Raw genomic sequence first — 24538 nt, 5'->3', positions numbered from 1 at the left:
GTGACCAGCAGTGGTGGGCCAGCGCAGGAAGCGGGTACTACAGCTGGATATAAAAGGGAGGGACGAGTGTGACTGGAGTTTGGAGCTGTGGAAGCAGGACTGCCTGACAGGCGCAGGAACCCAAAGCCTAGAGCTCAGCTCCCGCTGGCGAGGAATAGAGGTGGAAATACCCCTACCTCTCTTTTCCCACCCTCAAGGAGGGTTCCTGCATTTTGGCTTGAGTCACTGGGTGGATGGGGTGATGTTTACTAAATTGGAGAAGATGGCAACTGTTCTCGGGGAGACAGGAACCATGCCATGGGCTTGTTGAGCATGAGATACCTCTAAGAGAAACGAAGGAGGTTGCTGTCCATATGATTCTGGGGTTTCATTACCTCAGAGAGCTACTGGGAGGATTAAATGAGGCAATTCCAGCAGAACGGCACAGAAAGAGACATCCTGTGAGTTTCGCTCCTTCCCTCTTCCTCGCTCCTGCGGTGTCAGGAGCAATTCCTCTGAGCCCCGAACAAGCCATAGAGCTAGTGTTCCAGGCACTCCTGCTCGCTCCCTGCCCTGAGCATGCGAGTCCTGGGGGAGTCCTCATGAACACATCTCCCCCACGCATCCCCACCCTCCTCCTCCCCACTCCACCCCTAGCCCCCCTGAGTTCTAAAGGATCACAGTATCACAGGCCCAGAGAGTAGCTTGGATCCAGCGCTGAAGCATTTCTATTACATTTAGTCGTGGCCTGAGGATGCACTCCAGGCAGTGGCCTCACGCTTTTTGGAGGAAATTGAGATGTCAGAGGAGATACGGGACGGCTGCATCGACATGTGTAAAAGCTTCCACACGTCCACTATAGATTTATCCACATCCTTCCACCTCGAGCTTCAAAGATACAATTATGTGACTCCAACCTCTTATCTGGAATTAATCTCCACCTTCAAACTGTTGTTGGAAAATAAAAGAAGGTAAAAATGAATTTTTATATTTTTGAGTAAGCTACGGCAGTTTTAAATTATTTGCGTGTACCAAAACGGCATTGCTGTGATGTAATAGAGATTTACTTCACATATATAGTGAGTTTTGTTAAGTCGTTAAATAACTACTCCGCAAACATTTTTTAAGGTAAGGAGTGGGTCTTACTCTTTTGTACAGATGCATTGCCTAACATAGCTAACTACTGCTCAGTTACACACTTTATATTACGATCACTTTTTTACGGGAGAAATTTGACATGTAACATTGTGTAAGTGTAAACTGGTTACTCTGATCCATTTAATATTGTAATATGACTGCCATTGGACCACTGTTTATCACATTACATAATTATCATGCCACGTCATTAGCGATACTCATTTAGCTTTGCATTCGAGCTCTAAGGATTTTGACTATTCCTTATAATTTTGTACCTTTAAACACCATCCCTCTTCTCACCCACACCCGGTCCCCTGGTAACCACCCTTAGGCTCTCTGTGTTTATAGGTTTGACTTTGGTGGAAATTTTCCTGGTCACTCCTCTAGCCATGCTTTGAACAAGCCCCGAGAGCCCAGGACACTGAATCTCCTTCCTTGCAGGAGGGCCCGGAGCCTGACGCCTAAGCGTGGTGTGTGTTTGCTTTCAGTGAAGTGATGAAGATGAAGAAGAGGTATGAGGTGGGTCTGGAGAAACTGGATTCCGCGGCATCTCAAGTCGCCTCCATGCAGTTGGAGCTGGAGGCGCTCCACCCTCAGCTAAAGGTCGCCAGCAAAGCGGTGGACGAAATGATGCTGATGATCGAGAGGGAATCGTTCGAAGTGGCCAAAACGGAAAAAATAGTGAAAGCGGATGAGATCGTGGCGAACGAGCAGACGATGGCAGCCAAAGCCATCAAAGACGAATGTGACGCCGACCTGGCGGGGGCCTTGCCCATCCTCGAGTCGGCGCTCGCGGCCCTGGACACCCTGACGGCGCAGGTAAGAGGCCGCGCGGGCGGGAGGAGTCCTCAGAGCTCAGGGAGCCCTTTGCGTTGTGTGCCGCAACCTGTCCCCACTGTTCATGCCGTCCAAGCCCCAGGGTTCCCTAATCACCTGAAGAAAAAGAAATGCACAGGCATGCCTAAGACGATCTTGAAAAAGCAGAAACCTCCCCAATGTCACACCTGCCATAGGACACCTGTCACCTTAAGAACTTTGCAAAACAGCCACAGTCATCGACAGGGGCATAAGACCAAGTGTACGTTTTGATCCGGAGAGCCTGTCTCATATGTGGGCACGTTTGTAATTGGGGTGCACCCTGCAGCAGGGGTGAGAAAGTACGGACGCGCCTCAGTGTCTGGGGGGCCTGGTTCCAGGATCCCCTTCTGATACTCAAATCTGCAGGTTCAAGTTCCTGCTATAAAATAGCGCAGTATCTGCATATAACCGACGCACATCCTCCTGCACACGTTGAATCATCTCTAGATTACTTCATTACCAAAGACAAAGTAAGGTCTATGTAAGTAGTTCATACTGTATTGTCTAGGAAGCAGTCACAACAATCCTCGGTTGGTTGAGTCTGCGAATGTGGAATCCGTGGCCAGGGAGGGCCGACTGCACTGTGTCAGTGTTTGCCAGTGGTTATTGTGTGTGTGTGATATCTACAATAATTTGGCTTATATTTTTAGTAGGGTGTCTTAGATTTGATGAAAAGTGGCATTAAATAATAAAAATTAAGATATGGAAGGGGAACATTTCAATTAAGAAAGATAAAGATGAATTTTAAAAAAATATGTAGTGTGAGGGAATATTGGCTAAACTGTTGGGTGGGGTAAGTGGGAGAGTGTTGGAGATTTTATTTATACCTTACTCAAAAACATATCTCAGACTGATGGAAATTTAAATGTAAATAGTTATGTTACTATAAAATAGAAAATGTAAGTCATATTTGTGAACTCTAAATGGACTAGGACCTAGTATTTCTTGAGTGTGAGAGAATTCAGAATAAAACTAAGCAATATTGTTTGTGATATGTAGAATCTGGAGATCTTGCATTTTTTACAATTAATACAGTTTTTATAAAAGTTATAAATTTTAGTACCTAAAAACCAACGCAACTTGTTTGATATAAACACTATGGACAGAAGTTTAGAAACACCAGGGGAAATATTTGAATTATTTGACAAACAAATGATTAATGTCTACATAAATAGCTCTTACAGATAAGTAGCTCTAAGATCACATAGTAAAATGATATAAAGAAGTAATTCACAAAAGAGGAATACAAATAGTCACTACACATAGGAAAATCTATCTTACCTCACATGTATTTAAAGAAACACAGATTAAAGTAAGATTTCTTTTGCCTATCAGAATGCCTACAAATGTTGCTAAGGGTGTAGGTAGTAAAACAGGCACCCTTACACTTTCTGGAGAGCAGTTTGTCAATATGTGTTAAAAGCTTCAAAAACAAAGAACATACAGTCATTTATTCAATAGGGCAGTCGTAATAGTAAAACAGCTTTGATAGGGCGTAAGGATTGTGATTCATGTCTATACATTGGAAAGTTGTGCAACCATTAGAATGATGATGGAAATGTTTACCAGCATGAAAGATTGTTCACCGATATTGTTATTGAAATCGTTCTTCACACAGCATGCGTGTTATGTAGACCATGGTCCCATTGGTTAAAAGACACCAGTTTGTGGCATGTACACAGGCACAGAAAATGATATGGAAGAATGCAAACACAAATGTTTGCAGTAGTTAACTGTATACGATGATTATAGATCTTCATATTCATAATTTTTGTATTTTTCTAACATTTGCACTTTTATAGTCTTTAAGAAGCTACAAAACTCTTACTTTGTGACAGCCAAATCTCTCTTTGGTGTGTTTTTGAAGTAGACTCTATGTCAAGTAATCTTACATAGGTATCTTCCCATCATTATTTGTAGTTTTTAACTTTGGGGGGGGGGGACACAGATTTCTCCATGCTTCTTGACAATACTTCTCATCACAGTCACCTGAACAATGAGATTCTAGAGCCTACAGCTTGGCTTGAGAATAAAAACCAATGACAAATAATCCACACACAAGCTGTTTTTAAATAACTGGCGTGTTTCACTTCCAGGACATTACAGTGGTCAAGTCCATGAAGAGTCCGCCTGCCGGGGTCAAGCTCGTGATGGAGGCCATCTGCATCCTGAAAGGCATCAAATCCGACAAGATCCCCGACCCCACGGGTTCCGGGAAGAAGATAGAGGATTTCTGGGGTCCAGCTAAGAGACTCCTCGGTGACATTCGATTCCTGCAGTCCCTTCATGAATATGACAAAGACAACATTCCTCCGGCCTACATGAACATCATCAGGAAAAATTACATTCCAAATCCGGATTTTGTCCCAGAAAAGATCAGAAATGCATCCACGGCGGCCGAGGGCCTGTGCAAGTGGGTCATCGCCATGGATTCGTACGACAAGTGAGTGCCCACAGCGACCTGGTGCGCTCTTCTCCAATGTGGCCACTTAGACAGGATCAGACTTAGACGCTACAGAGCTGCGAGGAACCTCAGGAAACCAACCGCGGCTAATTCCTGTCTGTGCTTGCATATTGGTGGAGGCGAGCTTCCAGCAATTAAATAGAGTGCTGCCATGCTCCCCAAACGTTCTCCACTCAGGAGCCCTCTATACTCTTAACAATTATTAGCGACCCAAAAGCTTTTGTTTATTATCTACCAGCTAGAAATTAAAACTGAGAAACTTTTAAGTATATTTAAGAGTTCTTTTTTTTAAGTTCAAATATTTATTTATTTTTTAAAAAATATATATATTTTATTGATTTTTTACAGAGAGGAAGGGAGAGAGATAGAGAGTTAGAAACATCGATGAGAGAGAAACATCGGTCAGCTGCCTCCTGCACACCTCCTACTGGGGATGTGCCCGCAACCCAGGTACATGCCCTTGACCGGAATCAAACCTGGGACCCTTCAGTCCGAAGGCCGACGCTCTATCCACTGAGCCAAACCGGTTTCGGCGAAATATTTATTTTTTTAAATATTTTTTTAATTGATTCCAGAGAGGAAGAAAGAGGGAGAGAGAGAGAGAAACATCAATGATGAGAGAGAATCATTGATTTGCTGCCTCCTGCACGCCCCCTACTGGGGATTAAGCCTGCAACCAGGCATGTGCCCTGACCAGGAATCAAACCTGGGACCCTTCAGTCCGTAGATCGATGCTCTATCCATAGAGCCAAACCAGCTAGGGCAAGAGCTCATTTTTTAAAAGAGCAATGAAAACATTACATGTGTATTTCCCTACAAAAAAAAAAAAAGAGAGAACATTACATGTTAACACAAATTATTTTTTTTAAATCCACATTTTCAAAAAAAAAAAAAATTATGAGAAGAACGCTGGTGTTTTACATTCCAGCAAATCTCTTTAATATGTGCTCTAGTAGGAGATGGCTGGACTCTCGAATCTGCTTCTTCAGTCTGCTGCGTATATTGTTTTGACTGGAGCATGTGAAGAAATTCCTTACACAGATGCTCCAGTGGACAAGGGCGGGCCTCAGGGACCCCGTGAAGGGGAGGGCCCTGGGCCACACTGGCAGCCACCGGTGTAACATTGGCACGTTCTTTATGAGACAAGGAGCCTTTTTGATGATTGTGTGAGACTGTGCATAGCATGTACGGAGTAAAAGCCATTGGTTATTTCTTCAAAAGGCAACTTTTACAGGATCTTTCAAATACACACAATTAGAATCATTGTACATATATTATGTTCAATGATAAATTTTAATGTAATGTTTTATCATTTGTTTAGAAAGATAGCATGACTGACTCCATTTCCAGATAAAGAAGATAATTTAGATCCATTCTTTTTTCCTATATTGTCCTTTTTATTACCAACTTACATGTTTATAAGAAAATTGGGTTTTACCTAAGGGTATATTCTGAAATTTTAAAAAGAAGTAAAATGACACAGATAGAATACTTCACTTTCTCCTCATCAGAATTTAGCTACTTTCCCCAAACTCTGTAATATTTTACATGAATGTGCTATTCTCCTTTTGCAAAATCACCAAAAAAAACCCCACAGTGGCAACAACCAAATATTATTGTTTTGGGTAAAAAACAATTACTTGTTTGAAGCGTTATGCCTATTGGGTATTAATCGTCACGTCTGATGTTCTGGGATCAGGCTTGACTGATTCTTGGGTGAAACAGACAGTAAGGAGATCAGTCTAGACCAGTGATGGCAAACCTATGACACGCGTGTCAGAGGTGACACGCGAACTCATTTTTTGGGTTGATATTTCTTTGTAAATGGCATTTAAATATATAAAATAAATATCAAAAATATAAGTCTTTGTTTTACTGTGGTTGCAAAGATCAAAAAATTTCTATATGTGACACGGCACCAGAGTTAAGTTAGGGTTTTTCAAAACGCTGGCACGCCGAGCTCAAAAGGTTCACCATCACTGGTCTAGGTTGTATATGAAGATGGGTTTTGAGTTAGAGGAAGAATATTAGGCCAGCAAATTCAGTGGTAGTGCCCTGGAATATTAAGTGTATATTTCATTTTCCAATTTCACTTTCTTGCAGAGTGGCAAAAATAGTCGCTCCCAAAAAGATCAAGCTGGCTGCAGCGGAAGGAGAGCTCAAAGTCGCCATGGACGGCCTCCGGAAGAAGCAGGCCGCCCTGCACGAGGTGCAGGACAAGCTGGCCAAGCTGCAGGACAAGCTGGAGCAGAACAAAGAGAAGAAGGCTGACCTGGAGAACCAGGTACGGGATGGTGCAGGCAAATGCGGGCAAACTGTCCACTATTGAAAGTGAAGACCATGTTCTTGTTAGCACAACCCACAGCAATCCTCGTTTCTTGGCCAGGGGTTGGTGACCTGTGGGCCCTGGGCCAAATTCATCATCGCCCATTTTTATGGTCCACACGCTAGTAATCATTGTTAAATGATTATATATTAAATGGTTATATAAGCACCTACACGATATCCTCGATTTTACCTCTTGGGCCCCAGAGCCTAAAATGTGTACCTTCCCTTGGCCCTTTCCTTCTCCAAAAGAAAAAAAATTGCCACTATCATCTCTGCCTTGTATTATTAAAATATTGAGCTAGATTATTTAAATTAGTCTTCATTTTATATAGAGGTGAGGAAATGGAGAGCCAAAATGTTCATTGCCTTAGATTACATAAGAGTTGATGGCAAAGCTGAGATTAGAACTCAACACTCAGCACCAAGCTGTGGCCACTGAAAATGTCTTTAATCTAAAAGCATTGCTCTAACTCAGCGGTTGCCAACCGGTGGTCCACGAGGTCCGAAAGGTTGGCGACCGCTGCTCTAACTCATATAGCGATGCTGTTTGCAAAAAGTAACTGCTAAAGTCTGAGCATGTTCCAGAAAAGAAGTCAAAATACTTTGTGCCAGTCAAACTGTGTTGGGTGCTTCTTATATGTAAGGCACTGTTGTATGTACTGGTCTCATGTATTCCCTCAATAAATGAGGGAGGGAATCTCTTTGTACCTTTTTGTAGAAACTGAAGCACAGAAAAGTTGAGCACCTTGTCCATGGTTACCCCAGATTCTAAGCATTAAGGCTAAGATCGGAACCCAGGCAATCTGACCCTCGTAGCTACGCTCGGTCCCATGGTACCAGCCTGCTCCCTCCTGTAGGATATGTGCACGTATTCTATATTTGTGCAAATATGTGGCTGGTATTTAGAAATGCGACCTATTGAGCATCAGTTTTAGTTTAAACAATATAATGGACAGTGTGTTGTTGCTCACTCTAAATATGTTTCAACTCCGCTGTATGTTCTACATTTTTATTTTTCAAAGTAACATAGTAAAACTTATGGTGCTGTAAAATGAATATATGCACATGTCTACTAAAAATCTGCTCTTGGGGGAGAAATTTTAGCTAAAATATTTCTTACTTACTTGTTTCTTCTGACAACTTTATTATCGTCCAAGGCCTGATTACCACTTCAAGATCATTGAGAGAATAATGGATGAAGAAAGGCAGAAACTATTAGAAAAGGGAAAATTAAAAAAGAAAAGGTTTAAATTTAGCAAGTGTAAAAAATATTACCAATTAGATACCTTTTGCTTTTTTAAACCTATCTTTAGATAAATTGATACAGTATTTTGTATCTTTTAATCTAAAAGCAATTATCCTATATAATTAAAAGTGAATGTGCAAATCGACCGAATGGCAGAACAACTGGTCTCTATGATGCGCACTGACCACCAGGGGGGAGATGCTCAATACAGGAGCTGCCCCTTGGTGATCAGTGAGCTCCCACAGGGGGACACCCCTCAGCCAGCAGCCTTGAGCAGGGCTCACGGCTGGCGAGTGCAGTGCTAAGGATGTCTGACTGACAGCTTAGGCTTGCTCCTAAGCCATCAGTTGGACATCCCCCAAGGGCTCCTGGACTGTAAGAGGGCGCAGGCCGGGCTGAGGGACCCCCTGAGTGCACGAATTTCGTGTACTGGGCCTCTAGTTGAACCATATCTTCCTGGTTATAAAACCATTGAATCACACCAGACTGGCTATTTACTTCCTCTTTTCATGTGAATTATTTAATTTTAAACCTTGAGGTAAACTTTACTTAATTTTGTCTTCTCCCAAAAATAATGATGCTAAATCACTTTATATTTTTATTTTTAAAAATGTATTTTTATTGTTTTCAGAGAGGAAGGGAGAGGGAGAGAGAGATAGAAACATCAATGATGAGAGAGAATCATTAATTGGCTGCCTCCTGCAGACCCCCCTACTGGGGATCGAGCCCTCAACCTGGGGCATGTGCTTTGCTGGAATCAAACCCAGGACCGTTCAGTCCACAGGCCAATGCTTTATCCGCTGAGCCAAACTGGCTAGGGCTAAAATAAATCAAAGTAATTCAGGTATTCTACTGGAATATTGCTATTGCCTGGTTTGAATTGGTTTCCCCCCAAGTTTGCTACCTTGATAACTGCCCTTTTTATTTGCTAATCACATGGCTTAATTATGTGTAATCAAATGTGGTTACCAGTCCTTTGACAGAGCAGGCTCTCAGCTGGTGATCGATGCCCCCAGGTAAGGTTATTTGCAGGTGTCTGAGTAGGTTGATACATTTAACAACTTGAAAATCGTGCTTTGTAAGTAAGCATAAGTTATTAAAACTTTTAAACATTTAACCCTTAAAGTTATAAAATCAACCATAAGTTAAATGAGTGGGAAATGTTCAGAGATTACTAAAATAAAATGCATTTAGATGATTGAAATGAAGGGGGAACATCTATATTTGCAAGAGAATGTTCTTCATTACTAACCTTTTAGTGTCTCATACTATAGGTCATTTCCTTAAATAAAACTATCTTTGCTTTCCATGACAAATACCATTATGAATTTCATAAATTGTATTCATAGACATACTTCTATTATGGAAAAATCATCAAAGGTTCTGAACTTCCCAGTGTTCACAATGAGATAGCTCACATGTTTCCTTTAGAGCAGCGGTTCTCAACCTGTGGGTCCCTTTGGCCAGGGGTCCTCAAACTATGGCCCGCGAGCCACATGCAAATACAAATATTGTATTTGTTCCCGTTTTGTTTTTTTACTTCAAAATAAGATATGTGCAGTGTGCATAGGAATTTGTTCATAGTTTTTTTTTAAACTATAGTCCGGCCCTCCAACAGTCTGAGGGACAGTGAACTGGCCTCCTGTTTAAAAAGTTTGAGGATCCCTGCCTTTGGCGGTCGAACGACCCTTTCACAGGGGTCACCTAAGACCATCCTGCATATCAGATATTTACATTACAATTCATAACAGTAGCAACATTACAGTTATAAAGTAGCAACGAAAATAATTTTATGGTTGGGTCACAACATGAGGAACTGTATTTAAAGGGCCAGAAGGTTGAGAACCACTGCTTTAGAGAGTTAAAAATCCCAGTGGCAAATTTGTAATGAAAAAGTAATAATTTCTCTGAGGGTAAAATCTTGCAGGATTTTATAACTCATTCTATTGTAGCTGCTGACACAATTCACTCTTGCCTTTGAGGTTGACTTGTGCAGTAAGAAGCTGGAACGCGCTGAGCAGCTGATTGGCGGCCTCGGGGGTGAGAAAACCCGCTGGAGCCAATCGGCCCTGGAGCTGGGGCTGCTGTACATCAACCTGACGGGCGACATCCTCATCTCCTCGGGGGTCGTGGCCTACCTGGGCGCCTTCACCTCCAACTACCGCCAGGTAAGGGGCAGGGAGACGATCAGTGACTGCCAAGGTCTTCCTACCCCTCCCGGGACAGCGACATTAACCTGAGGGATGTTTCTTTATTTGTGTGTTTTGCTAAGTGGGAGAAGAAAGTGTCCCTCCATCTTGTTTCAAAGGATAAGAGATCATTTTTACAGCAGCATAGTATTCTGTGGTGTAGATGTATCACAGCTTTTTTATCCACTCATCTGCTCACGGGCACTCGGGCTGTTTCCAGATCTTAGCTATTGTAAATTGTGCTGCTATGAACACAGGGGTGCATACATGCTTTCTGATTGGTGTTTTGGGTTTCTTAGGATGTATTCCCAGAAGTGGGATCACTGGGTCACATGGCAGTTCCATGTTTAATTCTTTTAGGAAACTCCACCCTGTTTTCTGTAGTGGTCTTACCATCGGCATTCCCACCGGCAGTGCACAGGGTTCTGTTTAAATCACGAAACCATAAAAATCCTAGAAGCACAGGTAGCAAATATCAGACATCTCCCAGAGCAGGAGAATTTTCACTGGTACAGTGCTGAGGGCAAGAGAAACAAAGGACAAATAAGCACATGGGCTGCATCAAAATAAAAGGCTTCTGCACAGCAGAAGAAACCAGCATCAAAACGAAAAGGAGCCCACTGCAGGGGAGAACATATTTGCCAATGAAACATCTGATAAGGGCTTAATATCCCAAATATATAAAGAACTCATCCAACTCAACAAAAGAAAGAAACAATCCAATTAAAAAACGGGCAGAGGACCTGAAGAGACACTTCTCCGAAGGGAACATACAGAAGGCCAAGGGACATAAGAAAAGGTGCTCAGCGTCGCTAATCATCGAAGAGACGCAAATTCAGACAACAATGAGGTACCACCACACACCGGCCAGCATGGCTACCATCAGCAGATCAACAACAAGTGGTGCGAGACTGTGGAGAAAAGGGAGCCCATGTTCTAGCTGAGCCTCTTCCTCCTCGTCTGCATCAGCTTGGAGCGATGAGAGGCGTAACCCTTCGTCCCTCTCTGTTGGCCCCCGGCCCGGCCCGGGGTGTATGCCCAGGCTCCTGTGGGCGGCCCAGGGCCAGGCTGACTGTGCACCAGGCAGCGCCATGCCTGCCGCCAGCTCCTCCCCGCAGCCTCACTCCAGTGCTGGGTCCTGCTGACTTCCCATCACTGCTTCTTCCTGCGGGGCTGCCAGCAGACCCTGCCAGACGCTTCCAGGGAGCGCTGGGTCCAGAGCTGAGACTGGGAATTTACCGACAGGAGCAAAGTGACACTCAAGATACAGGCAAAGCCACAGCTCCTCCTGTGAACACACTTCCTCGCCCCGCTGCTGATCACAGAGCCCCGCCATCCAGGAGCCCCATAACCAGGAGCCCCATCAACCAGGAGCCCCCTCATCCAGGAGCCCCCATCCAGCAGCCCCCCATACACGAGCCCCCCCATCCAGGAGCCCCCTCATCTAGGAGCCCCCTCATCCAGGAGCCCCCCATCCAGCAGCCCCCCATACACGAGCCCCCCCCATCCAGGAGCCCCATCAACCAGGAGCCCCCTCATCCATGAGCCCTGCCATACAGGAGCCCCCCCATCCATGAGCCCCCCCATCTAGGAGCCCCCTCATCCAGGAGCCCCCCATCCAGAGCCCCCCCATCCAGGAGCCCCGCCACACAGGAGCCCCTTCATCAGGAACCCCCTCATCCAGGAGCCCCCTCATCCAGGAGCCCCCTCATCTAGGAGCCCCATCAACCAGGAGCCCCCTCATCCAGGAGCCCCCCATCCAGGAACCCTGCCATCCAGGAGCCCCCTCATCCAGGAGCCCCCTCACCCAGGAGCCCCGCCATACAGGAGCCCCCTCATCCAGGAGCCCCCTCATCCAGGAGCCCCCCCATCCAGGAGCCCCCTCATCCAGGAGCCCCCCATCCAGGAGCCCCGCCATACAGGAGCCCCCTCATCCAGGAGCCCCATTACCCAGGAGCCCTGCCATCCAGGAGCCCCCTCATCAGAATCCCCATTATCCAGGAGCCCTATCATCCAGGAGCCTCGTCCCCCGCCCCCATCCAGGAGTGCCCTCACCCAGGAGCCCTGTCGTCTGTCCCTTCGTCCCATGGTGCCGGCATGAAGCTCACAGGCAGTTTCAGCCCTCCCTGGCTTCACTGCAGCACCCCGGGCCTTGCTTTTTCCTAGACTCTCAGGCCGCTGTCCCTCCTGTGAGGCCATCCGTGGAGTCCTGCTCCGGAATCTCCTCTTATTTCCCCGGGTCAGGGCGGCGGCAGTTCACACCCATGGAGAGCCTCCTGTTCAGTGGGAATGTTAGTGCGTGCGCTGCCGAAGGGAGCACCCGCTCAGTTCTAAACATAACGTTATAGAGGCGACTTCAGTGTCCTGGCCCAGCCCCCGGCCGCCTGTGCTTCCATGTTCAAACCCTGCCTGTGGGCCTCTGCTGGGCAGCCCTCCCTGGCTTAGACCCACTGGCCCGGAGCCTGGGAGTTCCCTTCCTCCAGCGCAGGCCTTAATGAATGACTGGCAGTTGGTGGGACACAACAGGGAACTCAGAGCTTTTAATCAGGATTCCAAATGAAGATCATGGAATTATGAGACAGGAGCCTGGCAGACAACACCCTAATCAAGTGAAAATTCAGCCTCAGTAAGGGAACAATGCGAGCTCATGCGCCACTGGTGGAATGCAACGGGCACACATCTCCTGACATATTCCTGCCTAAGGTGCCCGGCACCAACTGAATCTCCAGGGAACATCGCACAGGCCCAGCTAGGGGCCATTCTGGCTGATCAGTCAGGAAAGTTCTCAGCTCCCCCCAAACCTAAGGGAATGTCGGTCAGGCCTCCTCAGCAGGAACCCGTGGGAGGTGGCAGAGCCCCCATGCCCTCTCAGCCGGCATCGCTTCACACTAGTGTCTCATCCCTCCCCCCCACCCTCCGGGGCTGACACCAACAGACAGGTGCACCCACCTTCTCCGCGCCCCCTCCTGGCCTATGTTCTCCCTGCCCGTGTCTTGCACTATTTCTGAATTCTTTGATCTGTAACTTCACATGGGTCCTTGATTCCTGACTCTTTTGCGTGTGAACCTGGGTTCGAAGTCCCTGTTTGGCTCCTGAGCATCCAGGGTGGGGTATCCCAAGCTCCAGTCTATGTCCTGATCCTTGTTGGTGTCTAAACACCCCGCCATGGTTCCTGCCCAGGGCACGTGAGAGCCAGCAAGGCACGTGTTCCAGCTCTCCTACCAGTTCAAGCTGGATTCACTTTTATACAATAAACTGTGCTAAGCTTGCTGGCCATTTGCAATTTACAGAAAATGTATAAAAAAACACACGGTGGCCTCCAACGGCTTTGTCAGGCGAAGCTGTAGAAGAACGACACTTGGCAATTGTTTTTCCATATACAGAATTCTGGCCTTATGATTAAGTGATCTGTCTAAACTTTACCTTAACATTGGATATAATTAATTTTCATTTGCATGCATAGAGTTATCATTTTAAGTTAAGTTATCATTTTGTTTGAAAAAAATCCGGTAAACACAAATCATTTTTTAGGTAGAACTTCAACAATGGTTTGCTGACACAATGAATGAAGTGTAAGCAGGGAGCTCACAGAGTCTGCATTCAGCAACCTCTGACCTTGTATGTTTCCTCTCCTTGTGTGTGTCTTAAAGAACCAAGTGAAGGAGTGGACAGACCTGTGCAAGGGCAGGGGCATCCCCTGTTCCGAAGACTACTCCCTGATGAGCACCCTGGGAGAAGCCGTGACCATCCGGACCTGGAATATCGCCGGGCTACCTTCTGACTCGTTTTCCATTGACAACGGAATCATCACCATGTAAGAAAGACATTTTTCTCGCAGATGGCCTCCACGAACCAGGAGATTTATTTGTCTGTGTAGCTTTGTGACAAGTCATAGCTAGCGTACTTTGATAGTGTTGAAGAAAACTTTTTGCTTAATTAGCTAAATTATATATGAATAATCACTTCCTTTTCCTATTAATATTGGAATAGTTGAATATTAGAGACCATGGTAGACAAACAACAACAAAAAAAACAACCCAGATTACTTGCTTAATTTAATTTTTTTACTTGCTTAATTTTAAATGAATCTTCAGCAAATAGAGCAAAATCCTACCATTAAAAACAAACAAACAGCCCTAGCCGATTTGGTTCAGGGGATAGACCATCGGCCTGTGGACTGAAGGGTCTAGAGTTCGATTCCAGTCAATGGCACAGGCCCGGGTTGCGGGCTAGATGCCCAGTAGGGGGTGTGCAGGAGGCAGCCAATCCATGATTCTCTCTCATCATTGATGTTTCTATCTCTCTATCCCTCTCCTTTCTTCTCTGGAATCAATAAAAAATATATATATTAAAAACGAACAAACAAACCCTACCATAAGTCAATAAAGTCTAGAATTTTTACTCCCAGGGTTTTGTTATTGCAGGTTAATGAAAGGTGCAGTGGGTTGTTGGTGGATGGTTTTGCATGTTCCAAATTCTGTAGTGGTCCCTGCTGGGTGTGGGCTATTCTCAGCGATATGGATATACTTCTGGGTCATGGCTGAATGGAGCTTTTACGACAATGGCTGCTATTCCTGGAATCTCCTGTTAGTAGATAAATCCCAGAGGCTCACCCAGCCTCGCTTTTACCCCAGATCCTACCTCCCGGAAACGAGGGCCTTCAGCCTGCTCCCATGTGAAGACAATCAAAAATTGTGCTTTCCAAGTTCACATGTCCATGGGCCTTTTATCGCCAGCCTTCTTGGGCAGGGGGGGGGGGAGGGAGGGGGGTTTGCATGTGAGGAGTAGTGCAGGTCAACCATCAGTAGAACGTGCGTAGTTCTGTGTTACATGACTGTTTTGACTAGTAGTTAGTTTACTACTGAAAAAGTAATTGAGATGAAAGCACTTAAAAATGGTTGAGGCATGTGAACTTTAAAAATAGAGTTAACCACTAACATGTGAAGACTAGTTATTCTTAAATTTTTGGTCTGTAGCATTTATGAAAATTATCCCACAAATTAAAACTCTGGTGAACACAGTTCTTTACTGCTCAACCACTGATCTTGACTTATGGCTTTCTTAGCATTTATTTATGGAATTGGTCTGCAGGGATCTGAGCTATATGCAATTTAAATCTATACTAATAAAAGGATAACATGCTCATTAGGGCAGACATCCTTCCAACGTCCTTCCGGACAAAGCTGCAGCAGCTGCCTGAGGCTCAGGCAAGCCGTGGATGGCAGCTACCACTGCCAGGCAGGGACGGGCTGAAGCTCAGGCAGCTGCAGCGGCTGGCAGTGGCTGCAGCAGAGGTGTGATGGGGGCGTCACCTTCCCCTCATTGGCCCAGTCACCTCCTGCAGAGGGAGGCCAGAGGCAGCAGCAGTGAGGGGGTGATGGGGGCAGTGCCTTCCCCTGATGGGCTGGTGGCCTCCTGCAGAGGGAGGCCAGACTGCAGCCATCAGTAGGACATCCCCTGAGGGGTCCCAGACTGTGAGAAGTGGCAGGCCGGTCTGAGGGAACCCCTCCAGTGCATGAATTTTCATGCACTGGGCCTCTAGTATAATATAAAACAAAACAAAATCTGATGAGAACACCTAAGGGAAGTTAGAGAAGCAGTTACTGCTAGGGACTTGAGACACACGAATCCTTAGAGCTGGGCCCTGGATGACGTCTGAAGTTTTCTGGGTTTTGCTATCTGGACCTGCTGCCATTTCCCTGCTGGGCTGTTCATAGGTCAAAGCCGGAAACAAGAAAACACCCAGTGAGAAACTGTCCCTTCCTATAGGCCGTTCCTCAGGTTTTAACTTCCTTCCCATTCACTTGTTATTTACTTTTTGGAATCTGCTTTTTGCATTTCCCCCCGAGTTAACCGGTGGGAGAGGCTGGTGACAATGTGCTCGGCCCAGCGTGGTCAGCACCGCAAGTCCTTTCCTCTGCTCTGAGCTGCTGTCCCGTGGACCAGGCGTCTCTTAGAAAATGTCAGTTTTTAGGACGAGTTAACTGGTATGGTGTTTGTCAGATGTTTTTTGCTATTTCCATTTCACGAGATAATCATATTCAAATTTGATTTGATCTAGGAATATACGATTTAGTGGGGTGATATAGTTAGGAAATTATGGAATTACCATAATGAAATATTATCACTATATGCAAGCACTGTAAATGTAACATGGGTGAATTGCTGAAGTTTAGAGAGAAAGGCAAGCAAGATGGGCTTTGTGGACTGCATGGCATTTGAAGTGACCTTGAAACATGAGTGGGAGTTAAACACAGAAGGATGGGGAGGAAGTACATTTTGGACAAAAAAAACTCAAAAACCCAGCATGAACATGGGTGTTGTGGCTAGAAAATTGGAAGCAACAGAAGGAAAAGTGAGTCATTCCACTTCTTTGGGGAGCATAAATGCAGTCTAACACTCACACAAACCCTCCAAACTTAAACGTGTTTCTAAAATGCGACAGAATGAAACTTTTACATATTCATAAGTTGTGTTCCTTTCTCATTTCCCTTCTCACACCCTGTAACTTCTCTTGGATATGATTCTCTTTTATTGGTTGACTGCGTCTAAGATGCAAAGCTCCTCTTTGGGTCTCATTTCTTCTTAAATAGAACGGACTGAGTTGTTCCTCCTCCGTATTCACCCCCCCCCCACCTGCCCCCGATTCCCAACAATGCATATGTCGGAGCCCTAGCCCTCAATGTGACTGTCTTTGGAGAGATGGCCTTTAAGGACTTAATCAGGTTAAATGAGGTCAGAAGGGCAGAAGCCCTACCCCAGCAGGACTGGTGTCGTTCTGAGAAGAGGGAGAGAGAGCAGGGTGCATGCACAGAGGGCTGTGCTGTCTGCAAGCCAGAGGGGGGCTCTGCAGTAACCACACTTAAGGCACCTTGACCTTGGACTTCCAGCCTCCAGGACCGTGAGACATAATCTCACGCGATTGGAGACACACTGTGGTACTTTGCTATGGCAGCCCAAGGGGACCAGTGCGTTACATGATGCTGACACTAGAGGATGGGACCGTCTTCATTACCATGTAAGTGACATGTTTTGTGTCAGGCTGTGACCTCCATGCTGAGAAATATGATCACGTCCATGGCGGGGGGGGGGGGGGGGGAGGGTATAAGTCATCCAATGAAATCCTAAACTCGTGGTATGAGGAAACTGAATAGGAGCTATCATCTTGTTCCTGTCCCCATTGTATGCCTCTATTTGCCCCAGTTTCCTTGTATTTTCTCCCCCTGCTCTTCTGATGTTCTGTGTGAACTTTCTGTGTTCACTTTTGAAGACTTTCCTGAGGAAAGTGGCCACTGTGATGGCTGTGTTTACTGCAACTTCTAAGAGAAAGAAAAAATGCCAATCACATTTTACACAAGGCAGCAGGTGATTTGGTTGGTACTACCTGGTGATGGCAGGGACTGGTTAGCCTTGGTGACCCCACAGGATCCTGGGAAATAAACCGCGTGTCTCCTGGTTCACTGTCCTTGTTCTTATCATAAAAGGGAGGATGGGAGTGAGAATAAAGCGGTAAGTGTGAGCGCTCCCCGGGCGCAAGACCCTGACTTTCCGAGAATAGGTCTCTGTCCATAAAAAGCTGACGATCGCTAGGTAAATCCCTAGGTATGTAAGTGACATTGACTACACACGTTTCTGAGACAAATACCGAGTTAACACTTACGGGTCCATGGCTATTGTGAAGGTTAGGTGATATAAAATCACACTTTTCACCTTTCTTAGGCCATTTTCTCTTTAATGATCTAGAGTTTAAAGAGAAATATGCGTCTCAATTCTTTCTCTTTCTCTGTTGTACAAATGACAGCTGAGAGTGGCTCAGGGGCAAAGCGATTTGCCCAAGATCACATGAGTAATTAATGGCCAGGCCTGGCCACTCCCTGACTTCCATCACTGTGAATAGTTGTCATTGTGACTTTAATTAGCAAAACCAGCAAATGTTTTCAAAATGCAACGTGCATATAGAGAACTGTAATTTTCCAAAAGAAGCAAAAGCACCAGCGTTACGTTGGCCAGCTGGTTTTTAGAGTTGCCATTCTAGGTGCCTGCTCAATGTAAATGTCTGCCTCCAGAGCATAGCTCCTCACAGGAAGGTAAAGGGGAAAGCATCCCTAGACAGCATAAGCTGTAAGCGACGCGTGTGACATTAAACACCATGGAAACGAGTCATAGCTTGACCAGCACCGTCTTTCTTGTCTCTTTCAGGAACGCGAGAAGGTGGCCTCTGATGATAGACCCTCAAGGTCAGGCTAATAAATGGATCAAGAACATGGAAAAGACCAACAGTCTGCAGCTGATTAAATTTACTGAGCCTGACTACGTCAGGACGCTGGAGAACTGCATCCAGTTTGGTACCCCTGGTACGTAGACGGCCAACAGGCACACATTACGGAAATGCCTGGGGAGGGCTCATTAACCCCAAATGGTGTAGGTTGTTCCTTTTTAAAAAAAATAAGTGTGTTGGATTAATCTTAAATAATGACTTTATTAATGTCTTTCATTATTTATTGACAATCAAGTGAGAACTTCAGAGATTCTAGTTCCAGAACGTGAGGATATTTTCTGTGTCTCAAAGTTAATTTATGATGCGTCCTCTAATTGAGCTAAAGTTTTAATTTTTGTCCGTTCTTTGTTGTTCTTTAGTTCTTATTATAACTCCACATCTACAATTAAAAGGGCCACTTGATATGTCAAAAGTATTTTAACACAGTGTTAGTCCAATTATCTATTTATTCTTCTTTCAACTTACCCTATAAAAACGGCAGAGGAGTAAGTACACATTTTACGTGGCCGACTGTTATCTGCCATTAACAAGGGAGAGATTAGAAACATGGCCAGGATTTTTCAATAAAGCTCTATGCACATGTCACACTTGTCAAAACAAAGAACAGAATAGTTATGATTGGAGTAAATTGGGGTTATTAGTCACATTTTAAATTCATGTTAGTCATCAGATGTGACTCTTTACTTGATCAAATAAATGGAAACATGATGAAACTACAACATAATTCAGCCTCAGGATAAGTTTAGCAAACCCCAGGTTCTGTGAGAGCGAGTACTGTGTGGAAAAATAATCACAAATATGCCAGGTGGTCTCTCGGGCATTTTACTTTTGTATATTAATAATGAGTTAGTCTTTAAAATATGAATTACAATTGTAGGTTCTGTTAGGGTAGGCATGAAATGAACTAAGTCTACTAATAAAATCTGTGTGATACACACACAAACCCGCTCACACCCACACACACACTCAGAATTTCCTCCATCCAACCGGTGTTCTTAGAGCATAGTGTAACGATAGGAGTTACAAAAAAGGGGAATATGATCTCTACTATCAAATGCCTTGCTTTTTTGAACAGACTGGACCGGGAACTATATGTAGCTAGCTGTAATACAAATAGAAAGTGAAAGGACACGGCTAACCTTCACCAGAACCACTGTGCCGTGACGGGCAGGCTCTGGAAATAGAGTAGATGCCCCATCACTCGATGCCTCATTCAGTGACTCCGTTCCCCATCTGTACTTTGGCCAGGAAGACAGAGTGACTACTTTGCGTGCTTACCGCAGTGCCAGATAAGCTCAACTTACGCTGCTTCTTTGGTTGGAGACTTACTATGTGGTTTATGTGTATCATCTTTTAATTATATTAGTATAATGGTTAATTATCCTAGTATAATCAGAAAGACACAGGTGATGAACTGTGAGAATTCAGAGGACTCAGATTTCTTGAAGGAATTGGCACCATAAGTACTCGGTGTGATTAAAATTACCTAATTTAACTTGAGTATTCAAATAATTTCCTTGACAGAGGTAAAAAGAGCAACTTAATGATAACTGAGCATCTACCACATGCTTGGCCTTCTGGAGATTTCTGTGATCTCAGCCATAAATATTGGTGCCAATACTGCCATTATTTTAGACAGAAATATGCCGTGGAGCCAATCGGTCTGTGTTTTTGAAACTGTAGGTCACACTGTGAGAGAGAAAACCAACTTAGTGGGTCTTGCCCAGCATTTTCAAGTGAAATGCAGTAGAAACTAGTAGAACAGATTAGGCTGCCCGGCGTGGAGTAAAGGTGAGCATTCTTTCGTGAAGTTTTAAAAGTTTTAGATGCATATGTGTAGACTCGATTAAGATGTAAAACGGATTTCTTACTTGGAGTTGTGGCCATTTAAAAAAAAAAATTGAAATCCAATACTGATTCCAACCACTTGGTTTTATTAACAAGGTAGGTGAGGAGCCAGAGAATGTTAGTCACGTGGCTTAGCCAGCTTGCACCCCTCATCAAGGGCAGTGCCGAAGGGGTCCCCAAGTCTTCTGCCTGCGCCCAGTGCTTTGGTGTCCTTTCCACTTGCTTTAGCCTAGTTTCTGGAATGAAATACTTTAAAAACAGATAGCGATTATTTACAATGCCTTCTGACATTCGTCATCGGGAAGAGGTGAGAAGTTTTAAATCTATTCCAGAAAGAGAAGCAGATGGCACATGTTAAACTTTTTATATTTAGCCTCCAAGCAAAAGGGCCAGTTGCTGCCACCGCTTTACAATGTAGGCGGCGAAGACTCCTGCGTTAAGGAGTTACCGTTAGACCCGGGCAGCCGGGCAGGGCGGGGCGGGGAGCTTCCTCCTCCTCCCTCACCCCCGGCCTCCCTCTCATTGATGTGGAGTTTTAGGATAAGATCCTCTTTGGTAAAATATCCCGCTGCTTAAGGGAAAAAAAGTTTTAGAGCCGAAGTTCTAGAAAATAAAGGTACATTTGCCTGAGCTACGCCGGTGCATAAGGTTTGCCCGGAATAGTAATCAAAGACTGCTGGTAAGTCAGTTTTCACACCTCAGTAAAGCTGGAGACACAAAATACGACAAGATTTTAATTTTTAAAAGAGAAATCAATTGGTGTAGATCTTCCCGTGGCTTTCCGCGCCCTCCATGAGATGCATCTTTCCATTAAGAGCGAACCCCCAGGTGGGAGCCAGTCCTACCAACACCCCATCTGCCCGCGCAGAGCGTCCCCGGGGCACCGCGCTCCCTCCGGGGGTGGGAGGGTTTTGGGGGTGGGGGGTGAGGGGTGGGGGGGACCGCGGGCGCAGGGGGGCTGCCGGGTCCCCGGCCTCCCCTCCGGTAACGGACGGCTCTCTCCGCCGCCAGTGCTGCTGGAGAACGTGGGCGAGGAGCTGGACCCCATCCTGGAGCCGCTGCTGCTCAAGCAGACCTTCAAGCATGGCGGCAGCACGTGCATCCGCCTGGGCGACGCCACCATCGAGTACGCGCCCGACTTCCGCTTCTACATCACCACGAAGCTGCGCAACCCGCACTACCTGCCCGAGACCTCGGTGAAGGCGGGTATCGCCCGGCCCGGCCCGGGACGCCGCCTGTCCGCCCGCAGCCCGGGCGCCGGAGGGGAGCGAGGCGGGGTCCCGTCCCGCGGCTGGAGCTCGGACTGCAGGCACCCCGTTCTCTGCAGACAGCACCCCACGCTCCTCTGGAGCCGCATTCAGGAGCGGGACCTGGGCCGCTCTCCTTCCCGCCCCATTTTACGTAATTGCTTAAAAGCACTGTTTTCGTGCTAAAATACTAACAGTCGCGTCCAGAGTCCAGTCGGGTGAAGGTTCCAGTCGCCACTGCAAGGCCCCGGGAGGCTGGTCCGCTGCTCATCCCCAGTCCCGCCCGGGCCCCTGAGGAATGCGCCTGGGATGGGGGTGGAGGTGGGGGAGTGGGGGTGGAGATAAGGGGGTGGGGGCGGGGGGCAGGGGGAGGGGGGAGAGCTCTCATTCGCAGGCCTAGAGGAGAGCACGATAAGAAATACTGATCCCGATTCTGCAAGTCACATATAGAGACCAGACTGATCCAGGGAGCGCAGAAGCTGTCCTTCAGGGAAATGTTTACATTCCTGAGGGCACCTGTCCGCAGGGGGGAGGAAGCCCAAGATGGCACAGCTCCCTCCTCCCTCCTCCCTCTGAGAGGAGCACACACAGGCCTTGTGTCCCGAGGCTTCCGTGGTCAATAACGGGACCATCTTCATGACCAGAGGACATGGAGGAGCTGAGAGCTGGGCATACACATTCCCCGGACAGTCAGGGCAGCCAGGAAGAGGCGGGGGGGGGGGGGGGGGGGGGGGGGGGGCTGGAGAGCAGCCCTGGAGCCTCATTTTAAAAACAACAATTAATTAATTAAAGTAAGTATGTTCTCTAAACCCCTGAAAAGTGTGTACGGTTAATGTACCTGTTAGGAGAAGCAGTGCCCAGTAGGGTTCAGAGCATGTCTCTGGAGCTGGACAACCTTGGTTCACACCCAGCTCCGGCACTTGGCAGTGGTGTGACTTGGCCATGTTATTAACCTCTCTCTGTGCCTCAGCTCCCTTATCTATAAAATGGGAATGATACACGTCTACCCATAGAGTGAGTGATGTGAAGGCTAAATCAGTGAATCTATGTAAAATCCTCAGAATAAGGCCCAGCACATATTATGATGTGAGTACTATTAGGATTATTCACTTATAAGTTAAAAAAAAGAATGAAACGTAGAAGAAAATTACAAAATCCTAAAGCTGGGGTACAAAAAAAATGTTTTTTAAATAAATGGCAAGATGTCACCCCAACAAATTTAAATAGATAAATAAATGATGTGGAAAACCTTCGTTTACTTTTCAGTAAAATCTCAGAAGATACCACAATGGACATAAACCATTTTTAGCTCCCTGATCGCTAGTTGTAATAGCAGTCCTACCCCCTGTGGGGAGGAAACTGATCTATGAGTCACAATTGAAATCCTCAGATCCCTGGAGGGTCTGATTGCTTCATTATTTTTAATTGCTGGGATTGATTAAACAGGGATTAGAAAACATAGTGAAGCAGCTACTTGCTTTCATTTACAAATTAAAATACTTCCCCTTGATCCTATTTTTAGGATCTTTTATGTACCTTTTGCTTTCAAAAGTACCCAGGGGATGACAGCATGCTGTATAACCCTTTTGAATCTAAATGAAAATAATATTAGGAAGCCATCTTTGTATAATATTCTTCTAGTTATTTAAATGGGTTTTGGCTGTTTATTTTTTTCTTCAGCATTTATCCCCCATACCTTCTTCCACTTCCCCCTACTTCCCCCCAACACACAATCACCACACTGCTGTCTAGGTCCTTAAATGTTTATTTGTGAGAAAACAGTTGGATTTGCAAAATACTGATCTCAAAAAAAATCTCACATTAATGGAATATGAATGACTACCTCTTTGTGTCTGAACACAATGGGGTAAAAGTTGTAAGACATGCATTTTACTAAACACCGTGGCTCTGGTTGGGGGATTAAAGCAAATGTAACCTGTATACTTGGTTCTCATGCCAACAGGGAAGATCTCTTAAAAGATTTAGTTATAATTTTTTCATGAACAAATGCCAAACAGTAGAGAATTACATAACAACATATCATGAGTTTTTTGAATTGCTCAGTTTCAGGAATGGCTTGTTATCCCATTTAAACTTATGATTTTGCCCATGCACTCTCTATGTTTAGTGGCATCCAACCCTGTCATGGGGTAAGTGAGGGGGAAAGCTGAGAGGCACTGGGTCTGGGAGGAGGAGGGAGCCACCTCTTAGGGCATTGCATGAAGCTGTGATAAAATTCCTCATCACAGGTAGGAAATGTTCTTATAGAACGTTTAGTATAGAACATCTAGTTAATATTTTAGCACAAAAATTACTGTCTTCCTGCAGAAGAAATTTTCTTACTGGGTAAAGTGGAGTGACACAGGGTCTCCCAGTCAGCGGGCAGAGCTGCAGCACATGCGACATTTCATGGTTTGTGTGCATGGGATTCCACAGTCAGCCAGCATCCCTAAATTAAAGGCATACGGCAGGAAGGCGGGGGAGGGAATGCTCAAGACATAGGTGAGGACCTTAACTCAAGATGTGAGGGCAGGCAGATTGCAAGATAGATGTTGGGTGGGGAGAGTGCGTGTTCAAATTAATTAAGGTCGATATGTTCAAGGTCAATGAAGTTTTTACTGCCTTATGGGTTTGTTGGTGACTAGAGCCAGAAAGTTCCTGTAGTTTATTGCTGTGTGTGGATGAGGGTGTGGAGGCAGGGGTGAGAGCAGGTTGTAGAGGGCTGAAGGATAATCAAGGTGGAGACAGAAAGCATATATAAGTAGCATCTTCAATAATATAGTTATGAAGACACCAAGAGCAGGCGTTCCATAGCTGAAAGGGATTGTGGGGACATCAATTGTCCCCCCAAAAAAGAATGATTTATTTTCATGTTGTTTGCTTTTTAAAAAGAGAGACCTGAGAATGATTGCTTTCCCACTTAGGCAAAGAACCAGGAAAGGGGGGATTTTAAGATGTAGGCAG

The 24538-nt window shown here is 45.5% G+C and overlaps 1 protein-coding gene across 1 annotated transcript in view; it reads left to right on the top strand.

The window, feature by feature from the left end:
* Nucleotides 1-24538, top strand: part of DNAH7 (dynein axonemal heavy chain 7) — a gene marked incomplete at its 5' end in the record, with an annotated part of 152623 nt that overhangs the window by 89062 nt on the left and 39023 nt on the right. The window contains 8 exons of the mRNA XM_081095597.1: nucleotides 721-950; nucleotides 1605-1935; nucleotides 4071-4417; nucleotides 6542-6722; nucleotides 9995-10180; nucleotides 13852-14015; nucleotides 18401-18555; nucleotides 21339-21529. Of these exons, the coding sequence (XP_080951723.1) occupies nucleotides 721-950; nucleotides 1605-1935; nucleotides 4071-4417; nucleotides 6542-6722; nucleotides 9995-10180; nucleotides 13852-14015; nucleotides 18401-18555; nucleotides 21339-21529 (1785 nt within the window). The remainder of the gene's footprint in view (nucleotides 1-720; nucleotides 951-1604; nucleotides 1936-4070; nucleotides 4418-6541; nucleotides 6723-9994; nucleotides 10181-13851; nucleotides 14016-18400; nucleotides 18556-21338; nucleotides 21530-24538) is intronic.

Source organism: Myotis nattereri (genome assembly GCF_964212035.1).
Source record: "Myotis nattereri genome assembly, chromosome: 7".
NCBI lineage: Eukaryota > Metazoa > Chordata > Mammalia > Chiroptera > Vespertilionidae > Myotis > Myotis nattereri.
Note: the sequence above shows the minus strand (reverse complement) of the source record. Positions and strands in the feature narration are given on the sequence as shown.